At 35.4% G+C, this 18,839-nt stretch overlaps 2 protein-coding genes across 2 annotated transcripts in view; both read left to right on the top strand.

The window, feature by feature from the left end:
• LOC144957604 (WD repeat-containing protein 37-like) overlaps positions 1-6,926 on the top strand; it is an 8,642-nt gene extending 1,716 nt beyond the window's left edge. Inside the window, exons 2-5 of the mRNA XM_078888948.1 lie at positions 4,263-4,376; positions 4,698-4,883; positions 6,220-6,410; positions 6,864-6,926. Coding sequence (XP_078745074.1) covers positions 4,263-4,376; positions 4,698-4,883; positions 6,220-6,410; positions 6,864-6,926 — 554 coding nt within the window. The remainder of the gene's footprint in view (positions 1-4,262; positions 4,377-4,697; positions 4,884-6,219; positions 6,411-6,863) is intronic.
• Positions 1-15,514, top strand: part of LOC144958303 (WD repeat-containing protein 37-like) — a 45,789-nt gene extending 30,275 nt beyond the window's left edge. Inside the window, exons 4-12 of the mRNA XM_078890188.1 lie at positions 4,263-4,376; positions 4,698-4,883; positions 6,220-6,410; positions 6,940-7,000; positions 7,621-7,812; positions 8,790-8,928; positions 11,346-11,480; positions 12,156-12,270; positions 14,924-15,514. Coding sequence (XP_078746314.1) covers positions 7,719-7,812; positions 8,790-8,928; positions 11,346-11,480; positions 12,156-12,270; positions 14,924-15,049 — 609 coding nt within the window. The 5' untranslated portion in view covers positions 4,263-4,376; positions 4,698-4,883; positions 6,220-6,410; positions 6,940-7,000; positions 7,621-7,718 and the 3' untranslated portion in view covers positions 15,050-15,514. The remainder of the gene's footprint in view (positions 1-4,262; positions 4,377-4,697; positions 4,884-6,219; positions 6,411-6,939; positions 7,001-7,620; positions 7,813-8,789; positions 8,929-11,345; positions 11,481-12,155; positions 12,271-14,923) is intronic.
• The last annotated feature ends 3,325 nt before the right edge of the window (positions 15,515-18,839 follow it).

The raw sequence follows: 18,839 nt of genomic DNA, 5'->3' as shown, positions 1-18,839 counted from the left end.
ATCACTTCTGTGTTACTTGTTTGGCGAAGACGTCATCGGGTCAGCAGAGTCCTTTCGGCTTTGTCCGTCCGTTGTCCTTCATAAATTCTGTCATTTTTGGCCATGAATAATTTGCAATGCTTTTTTGCGTTTAACTCATTCCGACCAACGTGAACTTATTTGCAGGTCTGATAACCCAAAAATTGTTTTGGTCTCATTGTTGTAATGGAACTACTCTCAAACCAACTGCAATATATTGCCCATTAAAAAAAATAAATAAATTATGCCCTTCCGCCACTACCTACATCATAAGATACCGTCGCCTAGGCATTCCATGAAGGAATATAGATAATTGATGTCAACAGGAATCGCCCATGTTGTCCAAGTGAGCAAATTGGGGGTTAATAAATTTTCCCAAGGAAAAAACCCAAAGTGGGGACCTTCCGGGTCACAGTGCAATGCTTTAACCACTCGGCCTCTCCGCCCCCTAATATTGCCATTACAACAATGTTAAACCAGGCCCATCATTGTGTTCAGTTATCCGACCTGCTTTTATGTGGACGTCGATACCGACACAAGACGGTGCGGCACATTTAGTGGATATTGCGCTACATAATAGCTCCGTTATCTTTCTTTCTTTCTTTCTTTCTTCCTTCCTTTCTTTCTTTCTTTCTTTCTTTTTTTCTTTCTTTCTTTCTTTCTTTCTTTCTTTCTTTCTTTCTTTCTTTCTTTCTTTCTTTCTTTCTTTCTTTCTTTCTTTCTTTCTTTCTTTCTTTCTTTCTTTCTTTCTTCTTTCTTTCTTTCTTTCTTCTTCTTCTTCTTCTTCTTCTTCTTCTTCTTCTTCTTCTTCTTCTTCTTCTTCTTCTTCTTCTTCTTCTTCTTCTTCTTTTTCTTCTTCTTCTCCTTTATCTCTTTGAAATACTCTTGATACTTTGGACGACATTGCCTTTGCCCGTTCCCTCACAATAGCGCGTTTCGTCCTACCTTCTTGTAAAGTGTTGCTGTTGTGGGGTTATGTGGTCTAGTGGTATGACACTTGCTTTCGGATCGGAAGATCCTTGGTTCGAGCCTCGCTCGGCGCATAGCTGAGTCCTTGGCAAAGCCTCTTTACTTACATTCTCAGATGTAAAATGAGTACCTGGTCGTTAACAGCGTTGTCTCTGTCGAAAAAAATTGTAATACTGCCTTACATGCGTCATGTCCCGTCCTAAAAGTTAAGTGTTGCTGTTGGCCAGGCACCCCTTATAAAGCGCCTTGAGCACGTTTAGCGGATATTGCGCTATATAAAAGTTCAATTTAAAAAAAAGTGTTGCTGTTGGCTTGGAAACACTGGCAAACCGCTTTGAGCACATTACGTGAATATTGTTCAATGTAAAGCTCAAAATTATTACTTTTCTCTCTATATATAAATTCACTCGATAGGTTGAATGAGATTGGCCTGACCTGTTCCTTGTCACGTCCTCGTAAATAATAAATAACTCGTAACCCCCCCCCCCCCCTCCCTCCTTCCCTTTCCATCTTTTTACTACTCACTTCCCCCCCCCCCCCTCCCATCCCTTCTTCCCCCATAAGGGATCAATAGGCAAAATTACCCTGTCACCTTCAGTCAAGCGCAATAATTAAAATTAGCGGTCTCTGACGTTTATCATTCAATTTATTTTCGTTCCTCTTCTCTATTATTATTATTATTATTATTATTATTATTATTATTATTATTATTATTATTATTATTATTATTATTATTATTATTATTATTATTATTATTATTATTATTATTATTATTATTATTATTATTTTTATATACTAGTAAAAAGCCCGCAATTTCGCGGGGAAAACTATTTTCATTCGATACTGTACTCACCATCATTTAATGAGGGCAGATTGGTAAACAACGTTGTCTGTGTAATTTGGTATATCTTCGGTTGATTTTTCTGTGTGGCCCAATAATATATTTAATAATATATTCCCTCAACTAACCCCAAGAAAAAATTAAACCTAGTACCTTTAATTAACCCGAATAGGAAAAACAAACACCCCCGCCCTTTAATAATACTCATGACTAAGCCTAATAGGAAAAAAAAAATCATCCGATCTCGAGCTAACCCTAATAGAAAAAATCATGACAAATTGAATAAATAAACGCCTGACAAAAGATCAAAGGTGAAAATACAAATTTAAAGAATACTGGGGATGTAGGAGCTTTCGGCATGTCTCCCCTTTACTTAACTTATGGAAAAACAAACTTCCTAGCACCTTTAATAAGACTTATGACTAACCTCTAGAGCTAACCCTAATAGAAAAAAAAAAAACAACTCTCGGACTGCTTTGCACTACCTTTCAATATTTAACAAATCAAAATGGCGGCTGAAAATGAAAACAATGGTCAAATTAAGAAATTTTAAACTTTCACAAAAATCTATCAAGGTTTGTTCTAGAGTTTTTAAAATACTTCTAGATATAATGACAAATTGAATAAATAAATGCCTGACAAAATATCAACGGTGAAAATACAAATTTAAAGAATACTGGGGATGTAGGAGCTTTCGGAATGTCTCCCCTTTACTTAACTTATGGAAAAACAAACATCCTAGCACCTTTACTAAGACTTATGACTAACCTTAATAGAAAAAGAAATATCCTCGATCTCGAGCTAACCCTAATAGTAAAAAAAGAATGAAAATGGCGACTGAAATACCTTCATGTGATCAAGTGAATAATATCACTATGAATGCCACGATTTGCTGAAAAATGCCAACACCCACACACACATGTATACACCACACACAACACACACACATACACAAACACAAACACACACACGCACACACACACACAAACATACACGCAATTAGAACAAACACTGATCACCGCTTAATCAACAACACAACGGAAGTAATAATAATACTTGATGTCATAAATAGATGACGCAAATTGACAACTTTTTACAGTGTCAAAATTAGTTGATTTTGGGAGTCAAGTGCCGTCGTTGGTACATATTTTATGATATCTGTTTGACTCAACGAACTTTCAAACTGACTTTAAATTATAAAAGGAAATCAAGTTATCTGTTTATCTATCTGTAAAAAATACATTTCTAATTTTCAAATCTTTCAGTAGAGTTGTGCGCCGTATCAATTTTTCTATTGACTCAAATAAGCACAATGTTCTCCACAATGCTATATTTTTTAAAGAGGATTTATTTATTTATTTATTTTATTTATTTATTTATTTATTTATTTATTTTTTTTTTATTAAAATTTTTTTTTATAAATAGGGAATTTGGAGAAACTGAGATGGGCAGACTGTTTTCTTTTTTTTTTACTTTTCTCTCTCTGGTATAATTTTTCTTTCTTATGATTATTTAAAAAATTGGGTGTGGCGAGTAGAGAGCCCAGAGGTCTTTCCGATTGGTTATTTGACTATCCGTCCATCCATCCGTCCTTCCTTACATTCATTTATCCATTCTTCCATCCATCCATCCACCAATCGATTCATCCATTAATTCCCCCCCCCCCCCCCATCTATCCATCCATCTTTCAATCCATTTACTCTTCCTTCCTTCCATCAATAACTTCATCCATCCATTCATCCTTCCTTCCTTCCACAATCCACCCATCCATCTTTCCATCCATCCATTTATCCAGATACAATTTGATTTTTATACCCATTGTTCTTTCCAGTCACTTGTGCAATCCTCAATAAATCAATGTATTACATTGCATCGTTCATCTACGATTGCCTCATTCAATCACACATTGATTCATCAGTAATCAGCCAATTTATTCATCCATTCATTCATTTTTTTTGTTTATTGATTCAATAATTCATTCTTCATTCACCTCCCGTACTTGCCAGATTTGAAATTCCAGCAGGGATATAAGCTGTAGATTTCAGCATTATTGAGCTTTAAGAAAATTTGAAAAATTGAGCTTTTTATATTGCGCAATATCCTCCTTATTTTTCCATCCATCCATTTATCCACCCATTCACACATCCGTCCATCCATCTATCCATCAATCGACCCACTCATCCATCTCTCTATCCATCCATCCGTCCACCCATTCACCCACCCATCTACCCACCCATCATCCATCCACCCATCCATCATCCAACCATCCACCCACCCATCCATCTCTCTATCCATCCATCCGTCCACCCATTCACCCACCCATCATCCATCCACCCATCCATCATCCAACCATCCACCCACCCATCCAACCATCCACCCACCCATCCATCCATCCACCACCCACCCACCCATCCATCCATCTATCCATCCACAGTACAAGACAGAGTAGAAGTCCTGACAGAGAGGCTAGCGGTAGACTCCAGCAGTATTGATAAACCGATATTGTTAGAGACCCACGATCCTGCCGAATACACAGCCAAAAATAAAAGTAAGTGTCAACGACGGCTATTGGTACGAACGTACACTGCAAAGCGGATATATCGACAACTGTTATAACGACATCACGCTTATATCGACATTTCATCGTGCTCCCGACGATGTCGATATATCCGTTTTCGATTGTATTATTGCTGTGATTAAAGGTTGGTGATGCTAAATTCTTAAATGTTACATTTTGTCTCAAGAGAGTATGTATTATGTCTGTATTAACTAGATGCCCAAAAAGTGATTTTAAATTATAAATTACCAAAAAAGTTAAAAGAACCATGAAATTGTCATTTTTTTAAATGAATAATTTTTTTTTTCACAGAGAGTCAGTTGTCTCAGAAGATAAAGACCACCTACAAACAGTCCACCAGTAAGCTGGTATCCAGTTTCCGTACGTCCACTGCTGTGTACAGTCTGGTGAGAGACTACAGAGGTCACCGAGATGGGGTGTGGGAGGTCAGCGTGTCAAGGTCACACCCCACCCCTGTCATTGGGACTGCGTCTGCGGGTGAGAGCTGTATGAATGTTGATTAAGATGACTCCATTGCGTGGTGAGAATGCCCATTAATTGGATTCAATAGTCTGATGTCACGTCGCCCATCAACGGCGAGCAGCGTGGTTCTAAACAAAAAAAAAAAAAAATGGGTACTTTTTATTCTTCATGCTGGCTAGAAATTTTCATATGTCATGTGATCAGAATGTATAAAAGTCAAATCATGATCATATTTATGTTTTTCTCCTCTGGATACACTTTTATGCTCGTCGGAGAAATATTTCACAAGGGCGTCCGCCATTGTTCCGATAGTTTAGAGCCAGTTACTAAGTTACCATGCGTCATTACGAGGGAAGTGACGTCATGACTGTTGAAGCCAATTGACACCTACCTTTATGTTACAAGAGGAGGTGGGGGGGGGGGGCGCTGGGACCTGATAGCTCAGTAGCTAGAGCACCTACCACACAAGTAGAGGGGCCGTGTGACTCGGTGTCTCAGCGCTACAGTATCTATAGTCTTGTCTCCCAAGTCAAGCAATGTTAAGCACGATCAGTGACTGGGTAGGTGACTGTGGTTGTGGAACATTCAGGTTCTAACATTGTGTCCTTTGAAAAGGCACTTTACACACATAACTCTACTTGACTCAGGTATGAATGAGTATCTAAAGTGAAATGAAATGAAAATAATATGATTCCATGCTACCTGGTGGGCGAATAAATGAAACATGAAGCGCATTGAGCATGGTTAATCTATGGAAATGTGCTATATTAATGTTCATATTGATTTTATTTTACTTCATTTTTGTTGCGGGTGCAGTCAATGTTTCTTCCCCCCCCCCCCCTCCCAGCCTGTTAGACCACGTCTGATGTCAACAGGAATCACCTATGCTGTCCAAAGTGAATAAATTGGTGATTAATAATCATTTATGAGTCCCATAGATAAATTAGAATTTGTGTCAGTGCATGACATAATCAGTCGGAAGGTGGACATTTTGGATTTGCATTTTCCCCAAAGCATTTTAATCTTTATTTGAAGTAAATCGATAGATTTTTCATGAAGTTATGGTCAGATGTATGGGAAAGGTATTCAACAACTTTTCTCAAATTTCATACTTTTTCAACTTGACTACGTGTAAAAAATATTTAGAAGTGAAATTAAGCTTTGTAATTTCCAGAAGATGTACAAAAAGGGTTGATTTAATCATTTATGACTAGAACTCATATTTGATTTTTAAAAATTGACCTTATAACTTAACTTGGCAATATCTCAGTTCAAACCTTTTCACCGTCTGACTGACTATGTCATTCACTGTAAAAAAAATGTTTTCTGTCTCTTTCATCTGAATTTCCAGACCACAGTGCTAGGCTGTTCTCCATTGACACGGGTACTTGTCTTCTACGATACTTGGGTCACCACGGATCCGTCAACTCCATCCGATTCCACCCCACTCAAGATCTGGTCCTGACGGCATCCGGTGATGGCACTGCCCATATTTGGAAAGCACAGCCCCAAGTGTCACATCCATCTCACGGCGATGTCCAGGTTTGTTGTATATACAATATATACAAGTGATGAAAAATGAATCCTCAGTCTTATCTATAAAATAAATGAATAAATAAATAAATAAATAAATAAATAAATAAATAAATAAATAAATAAATAAATAAATAAATAAATAAATTAATTAATTAATTAATATAATTCCTTTTATTCATCTCCTTGGGGAAATTTGTCTTTAGGGTCTATTTATTCTAAGGGAAGACTGAAATAACCCAGGCATCAGCGGCAGAGCAGCACCGCAAATTGAGCTGGGGCGAGGTGACTTGCTCAAGGCCACAAAAAGCGCGACGGGTGATCGAACTCAGTACTTTTTAGGTACGAAGCAAAGACTGTACTGCTGGGACACACAAAATTGAACCGCTGGATAAACACGGGGGCTGGAAAAAGTTGTAGGTAGTTTTGGAATGAATAAGCAAAATTTGCATTGCATGTCAGTTGAGCGTTCTAAGGACTGATTTAGCTACTGGTAATGATAATTTTATTGATGGGAAAATTTGATGTTTTATTTCAGAAGTCCCAGTCGTCAGGCGATGAGGAACTCGACAGTTCTGAGAGAGAAGATGGGCATGACAGTAAGACTGTGATGTATTATTTCTCTCTCTCTCTCTCTCTCTCTCTCTCTCTCTCTCTCTCTCTCTCTCTCTCTCTCTCTCTCTCTCCTCTCTCTCTCTCTCTCTCTCTAAGTATATATATATATATATATATTTAAAAAAAAAAAAAAAAAAAAAAAAATATATATATATATATATATATATATTATATATATATATATATAATATTTGTTCTGTATGAGTAATAACAACTATTCAATAATGTTTATAAATAGCTCCTTTTATAAAAAATTTGAGCACTATTATTTAATGGTTTTTGCTTTTTTATTATATATATATATATATATATATATATATATATATATCATCATCATTATTGCTGTTGTTTTCATCCTCATCGCAATTTTCATCACATTATCATTTTCATTTTTATCATCATCACCATCATCATCATCATCTTCATCATTAATGTTGTTGTTTTCATCATCATCGTCATTTTCATCACATTATCATTTTCATTTTTATCATAATCATCATCATCATCATCATTATCATTATCATAATCATCGTTGTTGGCAGTGGAATCTACTCATGCACACTTACTCACTAACTCAATACTACTGACTTACTACTTACTTCAGGTGAAGTCCCAGAGGTCCCTCCCGTTGACTCCAATAGCCTTTACAGTCCTCAACTTGAGTTCAAACAACACAGCGAGGTGTTGACTGCAGCCGACTGGATGTGCGGTGGGACTCAGATCATCACAGCATCATGGGATAGAACAGCTGTGTTGGCAGACGGAGAAACGGGAGAACAGATTTCTCTCTTGGCTGGTATGTCATCATAATAATAATATAATAATAATAATAATAATAATAATAATAATAATAATAATAAAATAATAATAATAATAATAATAATAATAATAATAATAATAATAATAATAATAATATAATATAATAATTATAATAATTTCTATAGCGCCCATTTCCACCACAAGTGCTTGGAAGCTCTTATACATATATGCACATGATTTCCTATATATCATTCAACAAAGTCAATAAAATCACTCACAGAAAATTGAAAGGAAATACTCTTCTTCAAAGGGGCTTTAAAGGAGGACAGGGAATTATGGTGTCTGGTGTCTGCTGAAAGGGCATTCCACCCAGAAGGAGCAGAATATGTGAAAGCACGTCGTGAAAAAATTTGACTTAGGAATCAAACGGTTCAAGTACAGGGAAGTAGATGAGTGGAGAGAGCGATTCGGATTGTAGATGGAAAGAAGAGATGACAAGTAGTTGGGAGCAGTAGCATGGATGCACTTGAAACAGTAACAAGCAAGTTTGTAAGCAATCTGCTTCTCCACGGGAAGCCAATGCAACGACTGCAATAACATTAATAATAATATTAACAATGGATATTGTGCTATATAAAAGCTCAAGTTTTAAAAAGCAAACTGACATGTATATATTTTTGTCTAATGTTATTTACAGTAAAACTGCTATTGTTTTTTTTTTACCTCTTCCCTTCTTCATTTTTTATTGTGAAAATTAAAGTGTTAGAAACCATGGATTGTATAATGTACAAGAATGAATGTTACAGCCTAAAAAAAACAATAATATGAAAATAACAAGCCCAGAACATTTTTGGGCTCAAAGCCCTTCTTCAACCCATCAGGAAGAACTTACTCTGAAGAATTATTGTCTGAAGTTGTTTATTATTTTATTTAAACCGTTACATTCTTTTTTCTACGTCATTTCTCAGGTTTCGATATGCAATTTATCTTCTTTGTCCTAAATATCATCTACAGGCCACGACCAGGAACTGACAGATGTCCAAGCACACCAGACACAGAGACTTGCGTTGACCTCGTCCAAGGACACGACCTTCAGACTTTGGGACTTCAGGGCATCTGCCATGACGGTGAATGTCTTCCAGGGACATACCCAGTAAGTTTAGGAACTTTATTATACTGGCTGGACAAGAAAGTGAGAAATGAATTATTTCGAAGGTTGACTGAAGTGAAGAATGTAGTGAAGAATGTATCTATAAAGATGAGAGAAGATAGATTAAAATGGTTCAGACATGTAAAGAGATGAGAGGGGGAGTTCGTGGGAAGGACAGTATTGGACTTACAAATAGCGGGAAAGAGGAAAAAGGGACGCCCAAAGACAAAATGGTTGGATAAGGTAAAGGATGATATGAAAGAACTGGCCTGGAGGAAGATGATGCGTTGAACCAAGATGCATGGAGATGTGGCATTCATTATGGCAACCCTACAAAATGCGGGATAAGCTGAAAGAAGAAGAAGATTATACTGAATACAGTGGAACCTCAGTATCATAGGCATGGTGGGACCAGCCAAAAATCCCTGTTATAAACGAGTCCTGTTATAGCCGAATTTCAAGGGAAACAACCCAAATGGTGCTGAAATCTCTATTTTTTATAATTTGTAATCCCCCTCTCTCTTTCACTTTCAAGCTGACCGATGTTTGTGCGCATGTGTGTATATTGTTATACTGAAAATGATGTAGTACAGTTGTAAGCAGCCTATAGATAGTTCGAAGTTGACGTCATTCAGGTCTTTGTTTCTGTTTTTTGCCATCCGTGTTATGAGTCATTCTCACTAAACTGTATTAACCTGACTATAAATGTTCGAGGTTACACACAGTTTTATGTGTTGGTCCATTATACTTCTGGATGGCAATGTTGTGAGCTTCTTAGCCAAGCGCATTCTATCTATACACAGACACACACACAAACACACGCACACAGATTATTCATGAACTAGGCTTAGCCTAGCACCCTGTTGCCTTTCGCAGTAGGCATACCTGAGCGTTTGAAATGTTTATATTCTAAAGGCTCATTAGATTATCGTGGACAGAATGTGTAATGAACAAAAAAGGGATTATAAATGATGGCATTGGAACCGAGAAGGAATAGAAACTGTTCAGAAGAAGAAGATTTAGGTCATGTGTTATCTATTATGAAAATAGAGCTGCAGTGTGATGTGCCAGGAAAGAGAATACAGGTTGCCAAAGGTGACAGTGGACTGACAATGTCAAAGAATGGAGTAGCTACTCAATGACTCAAAATCTTCCATTGTCCAGTGACTTGAAGAGACTAAAAACTAAAGGTGCCTAAATGAGTCATTAAAAAGGAGAGAAAGATAAAGGGAGTAAATGTGACTCATATATTAGGGAACAACACAAAACAAACGACGTTTCAGCCTTTGGCCTTTTTCAAGTATATATCTCATGTTTACTTGAAAAAAGCCAAAGACCGAAACGTCATTTGTTTTGTGTTGTTCTCTTATTTAGGAGTCAGATTTACTCCCTTTATCTTTCCCTCCATGAAGAGACTGAGTTCCATCATCAGTGCCGTTGTTTTCATGGGATCTGGGATTTTGGAGTCCAAGGAGGAATTTCATCCTGTTAACACTGTTAACCTGGAACACAACAAGCAGGATCCAATCCATGCCATTCAGCGAAGTAGCCAAGTCACCCTATTCCGCCTCCAAACAGGACACAATAGACTAAGAGGACACATGTTTACAAAGCTAGGTATTGGAACAACCCCTTATTGCCCATGTGGAACCGACCATGAAACCACTTTATATATGCTTATGGATTGCCCATTATACAACGTGCAACGTTCGAACCACTGGGTCACCCCTACAACACTCAACACAAAGCTCTATGGTGAGGCTGAGGACCGAAAGCGGACCACAGACTTCATAGCAGATATCGGACTGCAGCCATAGATGTCCATCAGAGGAACGAAGAAGAAGAAGAAGAATCCTGTTAAAAAAAATTACACCTCCCATCCCCTCCCTCCGCCCCCCAATCAATCTATTGATAGTGAAAAAGTTGATGTGTGGTGAATCATACATGTGCAGTTTCCCCGCTCTTGAGAAGTTAGCTAGAGTATCAATGATAATTTATCATCTCAATTGCTCTGAAGGTTGGGGTCAGTTTAGTAAAGATGGGGCTTGTAGGCAATTGTTCAAAATGTTCCTTCTTTTTCACTTTTAGTCACCATCAGCACTGCGTCACATATACAACCTCTAAGAGAGAAGCAACTTAATCAATTATCACAGCAAAGATATACAAGTCTCATTATTTTGGTCATATGAACAGTGAAAGGGAAATAACTCTCTTTGGTCTATGATTATATGAATGCAAACACTTGAAATACTGAGAGTTTTTTTTAATTTACAGTAACACAAAAATTACAAATGACAAAATTTCAAACTAAATTCTTGGTTATCAAATTTTGTTTTTGGTTTTGCTGTTTAAGTTCAAAATCCACAGATTGATTGAAATGTGATTCTTTTTTTCTTTTTTTCTCCCCTCTTATCCTCCAGACAAGTGACATCAGCTGTGTTCTCGTCTGGTGACAAAATTGTGTCAGGCAGCGATGACAGAACAGTCAAAGTTTGGGACATGCGAAACATGAGGTCTGCGACAGCCGCCATACGCACAGACTCAGAAGTCAATAGGTAAAACCTGGTTACAGTTCTTGATTTCTTATATTCTTTAAACCAGAGGCAGATTTTTTAAAATGAAATTTTTATCGAGCACACTTCATTATGTTAATCCTTCGTTTCCTAAAAAACCCCAAAAACTTGAGATTTTTATATAATTACTATTTAGGTGTTTTGACTGGCAGAATTGGTCGATATTTCACTGAACAGCAAAGTATGGATTGACGGACTTGTGGGACTTCAGTTAAAGTTTTGTTAAATATCTGACAATTCTTTCTTTATTTAACAAAAGGAAAAAAAAAACGAAAAATGACCAGCGAATGGAATTCTGCTATTTTAGCAAGATGTTCTTTATATTTATTTATACTTTATGTTACCTTTATTAATTTGTTTGTATTTATGTCCACCTGCATATAGCTGGAATAACTTGCGCTAAACAAATGTGCATCATTATCATCAAAAACATCATTATTATTATTATTATTATTATTATTATTATTATTATTATTATTATTATTATTATTATTATTATTATTATATTATTTTTATTTTATTATTATTTATTTTTATTTATTATTATTGGTGTTGTTGTTTTTATCAACACACATTCATGGTGTTGTCAGTGATTCCCTCCCCCCCCCCCCCCCCTTCTTCAATTCGACCTTTGACCTATACACTTTGACTTCCCAGGCTGTCTGTGTCCCACAATCACAACATCATTGCCATCCCCCATGACAATAGAAACATTCGACTCTACGACATGCATGGGGTCAGGATAGGCCGTCTGCCCAGAAACAACAGACAGGTGGGTAGACCCTGTTTTTGTCTCAATTTTAGCACGCGATATTTGGAAGTCCAAAGTCAGCAGCAGCATCTTGTTGACACGACAGAAACAGAAATGTATAATAATAATAATAATATAATAATAATAATAATAATAATAATAATAATAATAATAATAATAATAATAAGAATAATAAGAATAATAATAAGAATAATAATAATAATGATAATAATAAGAATAATAATAATAATGATAATAATAATAATAATAATAATAATAATAATAATAATAATAATAATAATAATAATGATAATAATAATGATAATAATAATGATAATAATAATAATAATAATAATAATAATAATAATAATAATAATAATAATAATAATAATAATAATAATAATAATAATAATAATAATAATAATGAATATCATTTCAATGGAGCATACCCATGATAATGTCATACTCTATGCCATTTACATTGGCTTCATTAGATTAAATCATTCAATTGTAACAATAATCTAATAACACTTACTGTGTAACTTGACACAAATAAAACCAAGTAGTACAATACAATAATAGGCTCTGTGCAAGATATTTCTCATAAAATAAATGATGTTTCAATCTAGATTTTAAAATAATGTTTGGTACATCTCTTACTTTTTTGGAGAGAGTTCTTATGGTTGGTTTAAAGACTAATGAGCCATTTTGCATCATAAAGGGTTTGGAAAAAGCTTCTTGGGCACCATTTTTTTTTTTTTGGAGAGAGTTCTTATGGTTGGTTTAAAGACTAATGAGCCATTTTGCATCATAAAGGGTTTGGAAAAAGCTTCTTGGGCACCATTTTTTTTTTTTACTATTAATGCTATACATTTAGGTAAAATACTCTCAACAGCCACCAGCCACATTAAAAATAGTTTAAAATTGAGCTTTTTTATATAGCGCAATATCCAATACACATGCTCAAAGCGCTTTACAAGGGGTCCCTGGCCAACAGCAACACTTAATATGTAGGACGAGACATGATGCCTGTTAGGGGATATTACAATCTTTTTCAAACGGACAACGCTGTTAACGGCCAGGTACTCATTTTACACGTATGGTGAGAGAATGTGAGTAAATATCCTTTTCCAAGAACTCAACTATGCTCTGAGCGAGGCTCGAACCCAGGACCTTCCGATCCAAAAGCCAGTGTCTTACCACAAGACCACATAGCGGGCACAAACAAAATTATGTCCTACCCTTTAACGTTTATAGTCTGATTAATAGAATTTAGTGAGAACAAAACAGCCAGCAGGCTGTATAAAAACAATAACAAAGGACTAAATGACGTCTTCATTCCTTCAAGTTACAGTGAATGACATAATCAGTCGGATGATGAAAACTAAGATATTGCCAAGTTTAGTTAGAAAGTCAATTTAAAAAAAATAAAAAATGAGTTCTTGTCATAAATGATTAAATCAACCCTTTTTGTATATCTTCAGGAAATATCAGAGCTTAATTTCACTTCTAAATATTTTTTACACCTAGTGAAGTTGAAAAAGTATGAAATTTGAGAAAAGTTGCTGGATACCTTTCCCATACATCTGACCATAACTTCATGAAAAATCACTCGATTTACTTCAAATAAAGATTAAAATGTTCTGGGGAGCATATTTTTCAGAAAATTAAAAAATTAAAAAAAAAAATGTAAATCAAAATGTTCACCTTCCGACCGATTATGTCATGCTCTGACACATATTAGACCGCTTTGATATGAAATGCTTTCATTTTTGTAAAGATTAACGTGAAACACTGACAGTGTGTGTTGAAAGTACCTGGACGTGATAAGGTGGTCAGGGAGGTCACTTGTTGTGTCTTTTATCTCCTTCTATCTATATTGCAACTTGTTTTCTGTCTTTGTCTTTAGCTCAGAGGGAATCAGTCAAATATATATTTATAGTTTTGGGAGATGATGGTTTTTTTCATTTGTAAATTGTCTCTTTTATGTACTATTATATTAACTCTTTCAAAACCATTGGCTGCGCTGTGTGACCAGAACAGAATCTGTTCTACTGGCCAATGGCCGCACAGTGTGGCCAGTCTTGAAAGGCAAAAACAATAAACAGTAATCCAGTCCTACTTTCTACAAAAGTACTATAAATTGAACCAATGGTATCATTTCTTTCATCAGAACATTCAGTTGACCCTAAGGGGGTATTTCAATTGAGATTTTGCACCAAATTCGAATGTCGCTTTGTCTTAACTTGTCATTCTCACGCTGCCTCAATCAGGTGTCAGCCATTTTGTTATGGAAACGCGAATATAGCCTCAGCGCTTAAAGAGTTAATTTAAGTAATAGTCTGTACGTGTAAGCATTTAAGTGTAATACTCTTAGTTCGATCTTGTGCTTGTGTCTGGATGAGACGTTTAGGTGATCTCAAACTGTACAGTTTTTGAGCTCTTGGAATCTACAGCTGTTTCCTATTTGAATCATTACCCTTACTTATTACATCTTACTCTTTCTTGTCTGCTTTTATTTGTAAATCTCTAAATTTTTGACCATCCCATTTTCTTGCTTTGTACTGGCATTTCAGTGTGTTCTTTCATTTCAAGTACAAGAAATGTTACAAGATACCGTAACTGTAACTATTTTATTCGATGTGTTATAATTTTCTCCTTTCCTTGCTGACAGGGTCATGCTCGAATGGTGTGTGCTGTGGCTTGGTCTGACAACAACAACACAGCGTGTAACTTGTTCTCATGCGGCTTTGATAGGCAAGTCCTTGGATGGATGGTTAACCTACAAGGAAAAGAGTAATGGTGTGACAACCATAATCTGTTTCCCATGCATTCTGTGTTATTTTACTTTTTCATCCAGTTAAAAATAAGTATTATTAACAAAAAAATTCTTTATTCATCGGTAAAGGAAAATATGTCTTTAGGATTTATTCCAAGGGAAGACTGGAATAACCCAGGCATCAGGCTCATTGCAGTGCCGCTAACTGAACAAGGGTTAAGGGAATTGCTCACCGTGGGGCTGGGAGTTGAATTTGGTTCTTTCTGGGTATGAGTCAAAGACTGTACTATTTTGCCACCCGGCCCTAACGATGGAAGAAATCTGATATAGGCTGCTGTGTTAAATCAACATTGACAAATAACATGAACATTTCGGGATGTCCCTCTCTCAACATTGAGGATAAAGGATGAATATTTACTTAGGATTAAATCTGTAGTTCTCTGAAAAAAACAAAACAAAGCACATTAAAAACTTTTGACCAGAAAACTCGTCCTTCAAATTTTGATTAATTAGAATCTCTCTATTTGTTTAAAAGACATTCAAACTGGGAAATTACTGAAGTCCCAGGTTTTGAGAGTTTTTTGACAAAACTGAAAAAAATAAAAAAATAAAATCGACATCATTTTCAATTTTATTTATATCCATTTTCACAAAGTGATGTTGATTTTCTTTTCCTTTTCCAGTTGAAGAAATTTCATTGAATTTCCTCAGTAAAACATTATATGTTTAACTCAAATATATATAAACAAATTATAATTACTATATAATACTATTATGGACTTTAAGATTAGTTTCCAGTGTGTGGTTCATCCCCAATTTTCTAGATTGTTTTTTCAATGATTGTGGCAGGTCTGCATAATACTGGCATGTCAGTTTTTTGCATCGCTTGTGGCCACAAAAAATCTCAAAATATCACTGATTTGCATTGTGGCCGCAAATTCTGCAACTTTTTGGAAATTTTTCAAATTTGTGTAAATTTTTGCAAGTTTTCGAGATTTTGAAGAGAAAAAAAAAAGAGACAGAAAAACAGGCGCATGTTAACATGAAAGATAATTAATCAAGAGTAATTTCTTTTTTTTACTATCTCATTTTTTTCCTTTTTACTGGCGCTAATATGACCTTACATTTGTTGCAAGCGCCATGAAACCCTTAAAAACAAACAAATACCTTTCTCTTTCATGAACTAATTAAGGGTTTTAGGAAAATCAATTGCAAATTTTTGCAATTTATTTTGCAAATTTTGTGCAAATTCTGCTGTTTTTAGCTTACAAAATTTGGGAATTTTTTTTGGCAAAGAACCGCCATGTCAGATAATACTAAATCGTCGTGGTTAGTCACATATTTGATAGAGCTGATATGATCAGACAACTTCTTGAAATTATGCAACATTTTAGTCTTCGGAGGAAACAATTATCAGTCATCATAATACACTTTATACAAATTAATGATTTGCCCTTAGCAGTATTAAATATTATATGATTCTTTCATCTCTTTGTATTTATTAAACGAGTTATTTTTATCGTGCCCAGAACACAACGAGCTTGCGAGTATGTATGTGTTATTGCATGATAAAAATATATCGAGTTTAATAAATACAAAGAAAAGAATATGTTTATTCTACCCCTCCAAGTAAGATTATTAGATATTTTGTAACCAAATGGTATGGTATTAGTACTTCTATTCACCATAATTTGTATCTTTCTCCTTCTGCTTGAATGACAATTTGACCCAAAACTAAAAACATTGGATTTATATTCATGCGTACCAAAAGATTATTTATAATTACCAATCAGCTGTCTTTTAAAATTTTCTATTCAACGCGTTCAAAGCATTATTCAACGATTACATATTTACTAAGAAATGATAGGGTTTTCCAATGAGAGGGCTAGAATAAATTGGCTTCAAAATCCTGAACAGATACTTTCTGGCACCAAACGTTTCTTTCTAACACATTGTATTAAATAAAAAAAAATGCTTGTTATTGATAAAAAGACTTAAAACTTTGAAATAGAATTTAAAAGTAAAAGAGGAATTTTTTACTTACTTGTACAGTCTAATCCAAGAAAAGACTGGAATATCCCAGACCGCAGTTGTGTCGATGTCATGCAATGTGAGCTAGAGCAAGGTGTTTTGGTCAAGGTCATATAATGCAGCAAGGGAATTGAACTCAGTACCCTCTGGATAACAAGCAAACACTTTACTGCTGCATCACACTGCTCCCCCAGGCAGAAAGATTAGTTCTTTTCTGTGCGGCTATGTGGTCTAGTGGTACGACACTCCCTTTCAGATAGGAAGGTTCAGGGTTCGAGTCCTGATTTGAGCGGTGCATAGTTGAGTCCTTGGAAAGGGTTTTTTACTTAATTCTCTCACCATACTCAGGTGTAAAATGAGTACCTGGTCATTAACAGCGTAGTCTCCATCAGAAAAAAAATAATGTAATAACGCTTAACAGACATTGGGCCTCATCCTACATGTTCAGTTTTGCTGTTAGCAAGGGACCCCTTATAAAGCGGTTTGAGCACACATGGTGGAAATTACATTATATAAATGTTAGTTTAAAAAAAAATAGAAATATGTTTTGTTTTTTTATCATCAAATCGTTTTAAGCGTATTTGTTATAAGTGTGATCCACTGTACAAGAGACAATGGCTTAGGCTATGAATATGTGACCCACAGCTTTAAAAAGGTGTTATGTTGGGATGGAGCAGATGCTGAAGAATTATTGTTGTGTGTACCGTCAAATGGGGTCACTTTGCCTAAAGGGGAAACTTTGCCTCTTGAATTTTGGACCAATAAGAGATTGTTTAGTTTAGTGGAAATTATTTTCTTTGATAAAAATTAAAGTTTTTTAACGGGTACAATAACTTCAACAAAGCTGAGATGATTCAAAATGTTCCAAATTCACAGAGGCAAAGTTTCCCCTTGAGGCAAAGTGACCCCAATTGCCGGTACAACAGTCAAAAAGATCAGAAGCAGAAAATCTTCTGATTTCAAATTTTTAGAAACTACATTCGTTTACCTCATATAATACAATTATAGATTAAGATAAAAAGTAGACCTTCAGCGCCATGAGACTCATGGAGCCGGAGTTAATCCCAGTCTCTAGTGTGAAGTGGACAATAGCAATTTCTTACTTCCCTTGGATAGGACGACGCTAGTCTATCACAAAGTAATTTTCAACACTAGATCTAATAGACTCAGCTACCCAATCACTGCTGGTCAGACAAAAAAAAAAAAAAAAGGAAAAAGCTCGACTACACAAGGGGTCGAATTCAGTCCCTTTGTGAAGTTTGTGTGCTCTACCAACTGAGCTATCTGGACATCCAGTGTCGATTTAACCTGCCTCGTGTTGTTGATTAACTCACTCAATCCTAGAGATTAAAAATGAGCATGTGCATAGATAGTTTTATTCACCTATCATTAACATGTAAAAATTATAAACATTAGCTTTGATACTACACCTATAATTTGTCTCAGAAAAATGTAATAAATGGGATAAAAGTAACCCAGGTTGAGTGAGTTAAAAGAACAAAACAATTTTCGTCACCTAAACCATCAAGACATAATACCAGTTTGAGGCGGTCACATATTTGATTTTGTAATCATTTCATGTAAATGTACGAATAATCCAAACAATTTCACGTAGATTAGCAGCATTTGAATTGTCTGTGATTCCAGATTATTTTTGTATTGAAAATTCATCGATTTTAATTTATTTGTATTCAATTTCTTTGAACGACCGAGCGAATAGATAATTGAATGGAAAGATGGACAGATGAATTAATGAATGAATGGATAGATGGATAGGTAA

This window comes from Berghia stephanieae, chromosome 12 (assembly GCF_034508935.2).
Source record: "Berghia stephanieae isolate SIO BIC M18660-M18661 chromosome 12, UCSD_Bste_1.3, whole genome shotgun sequence".
NCBI lineage: Eukaryota > Metazoa > Mollusca > Gastropoda > Nudibranchia > Aeolidiidae > Berghia > Berghia stephanieae.
Note: the sequence above shows the minus strand (reverse complement) of the source record. Positions and strands in the feature narration are given on the sequence as shown.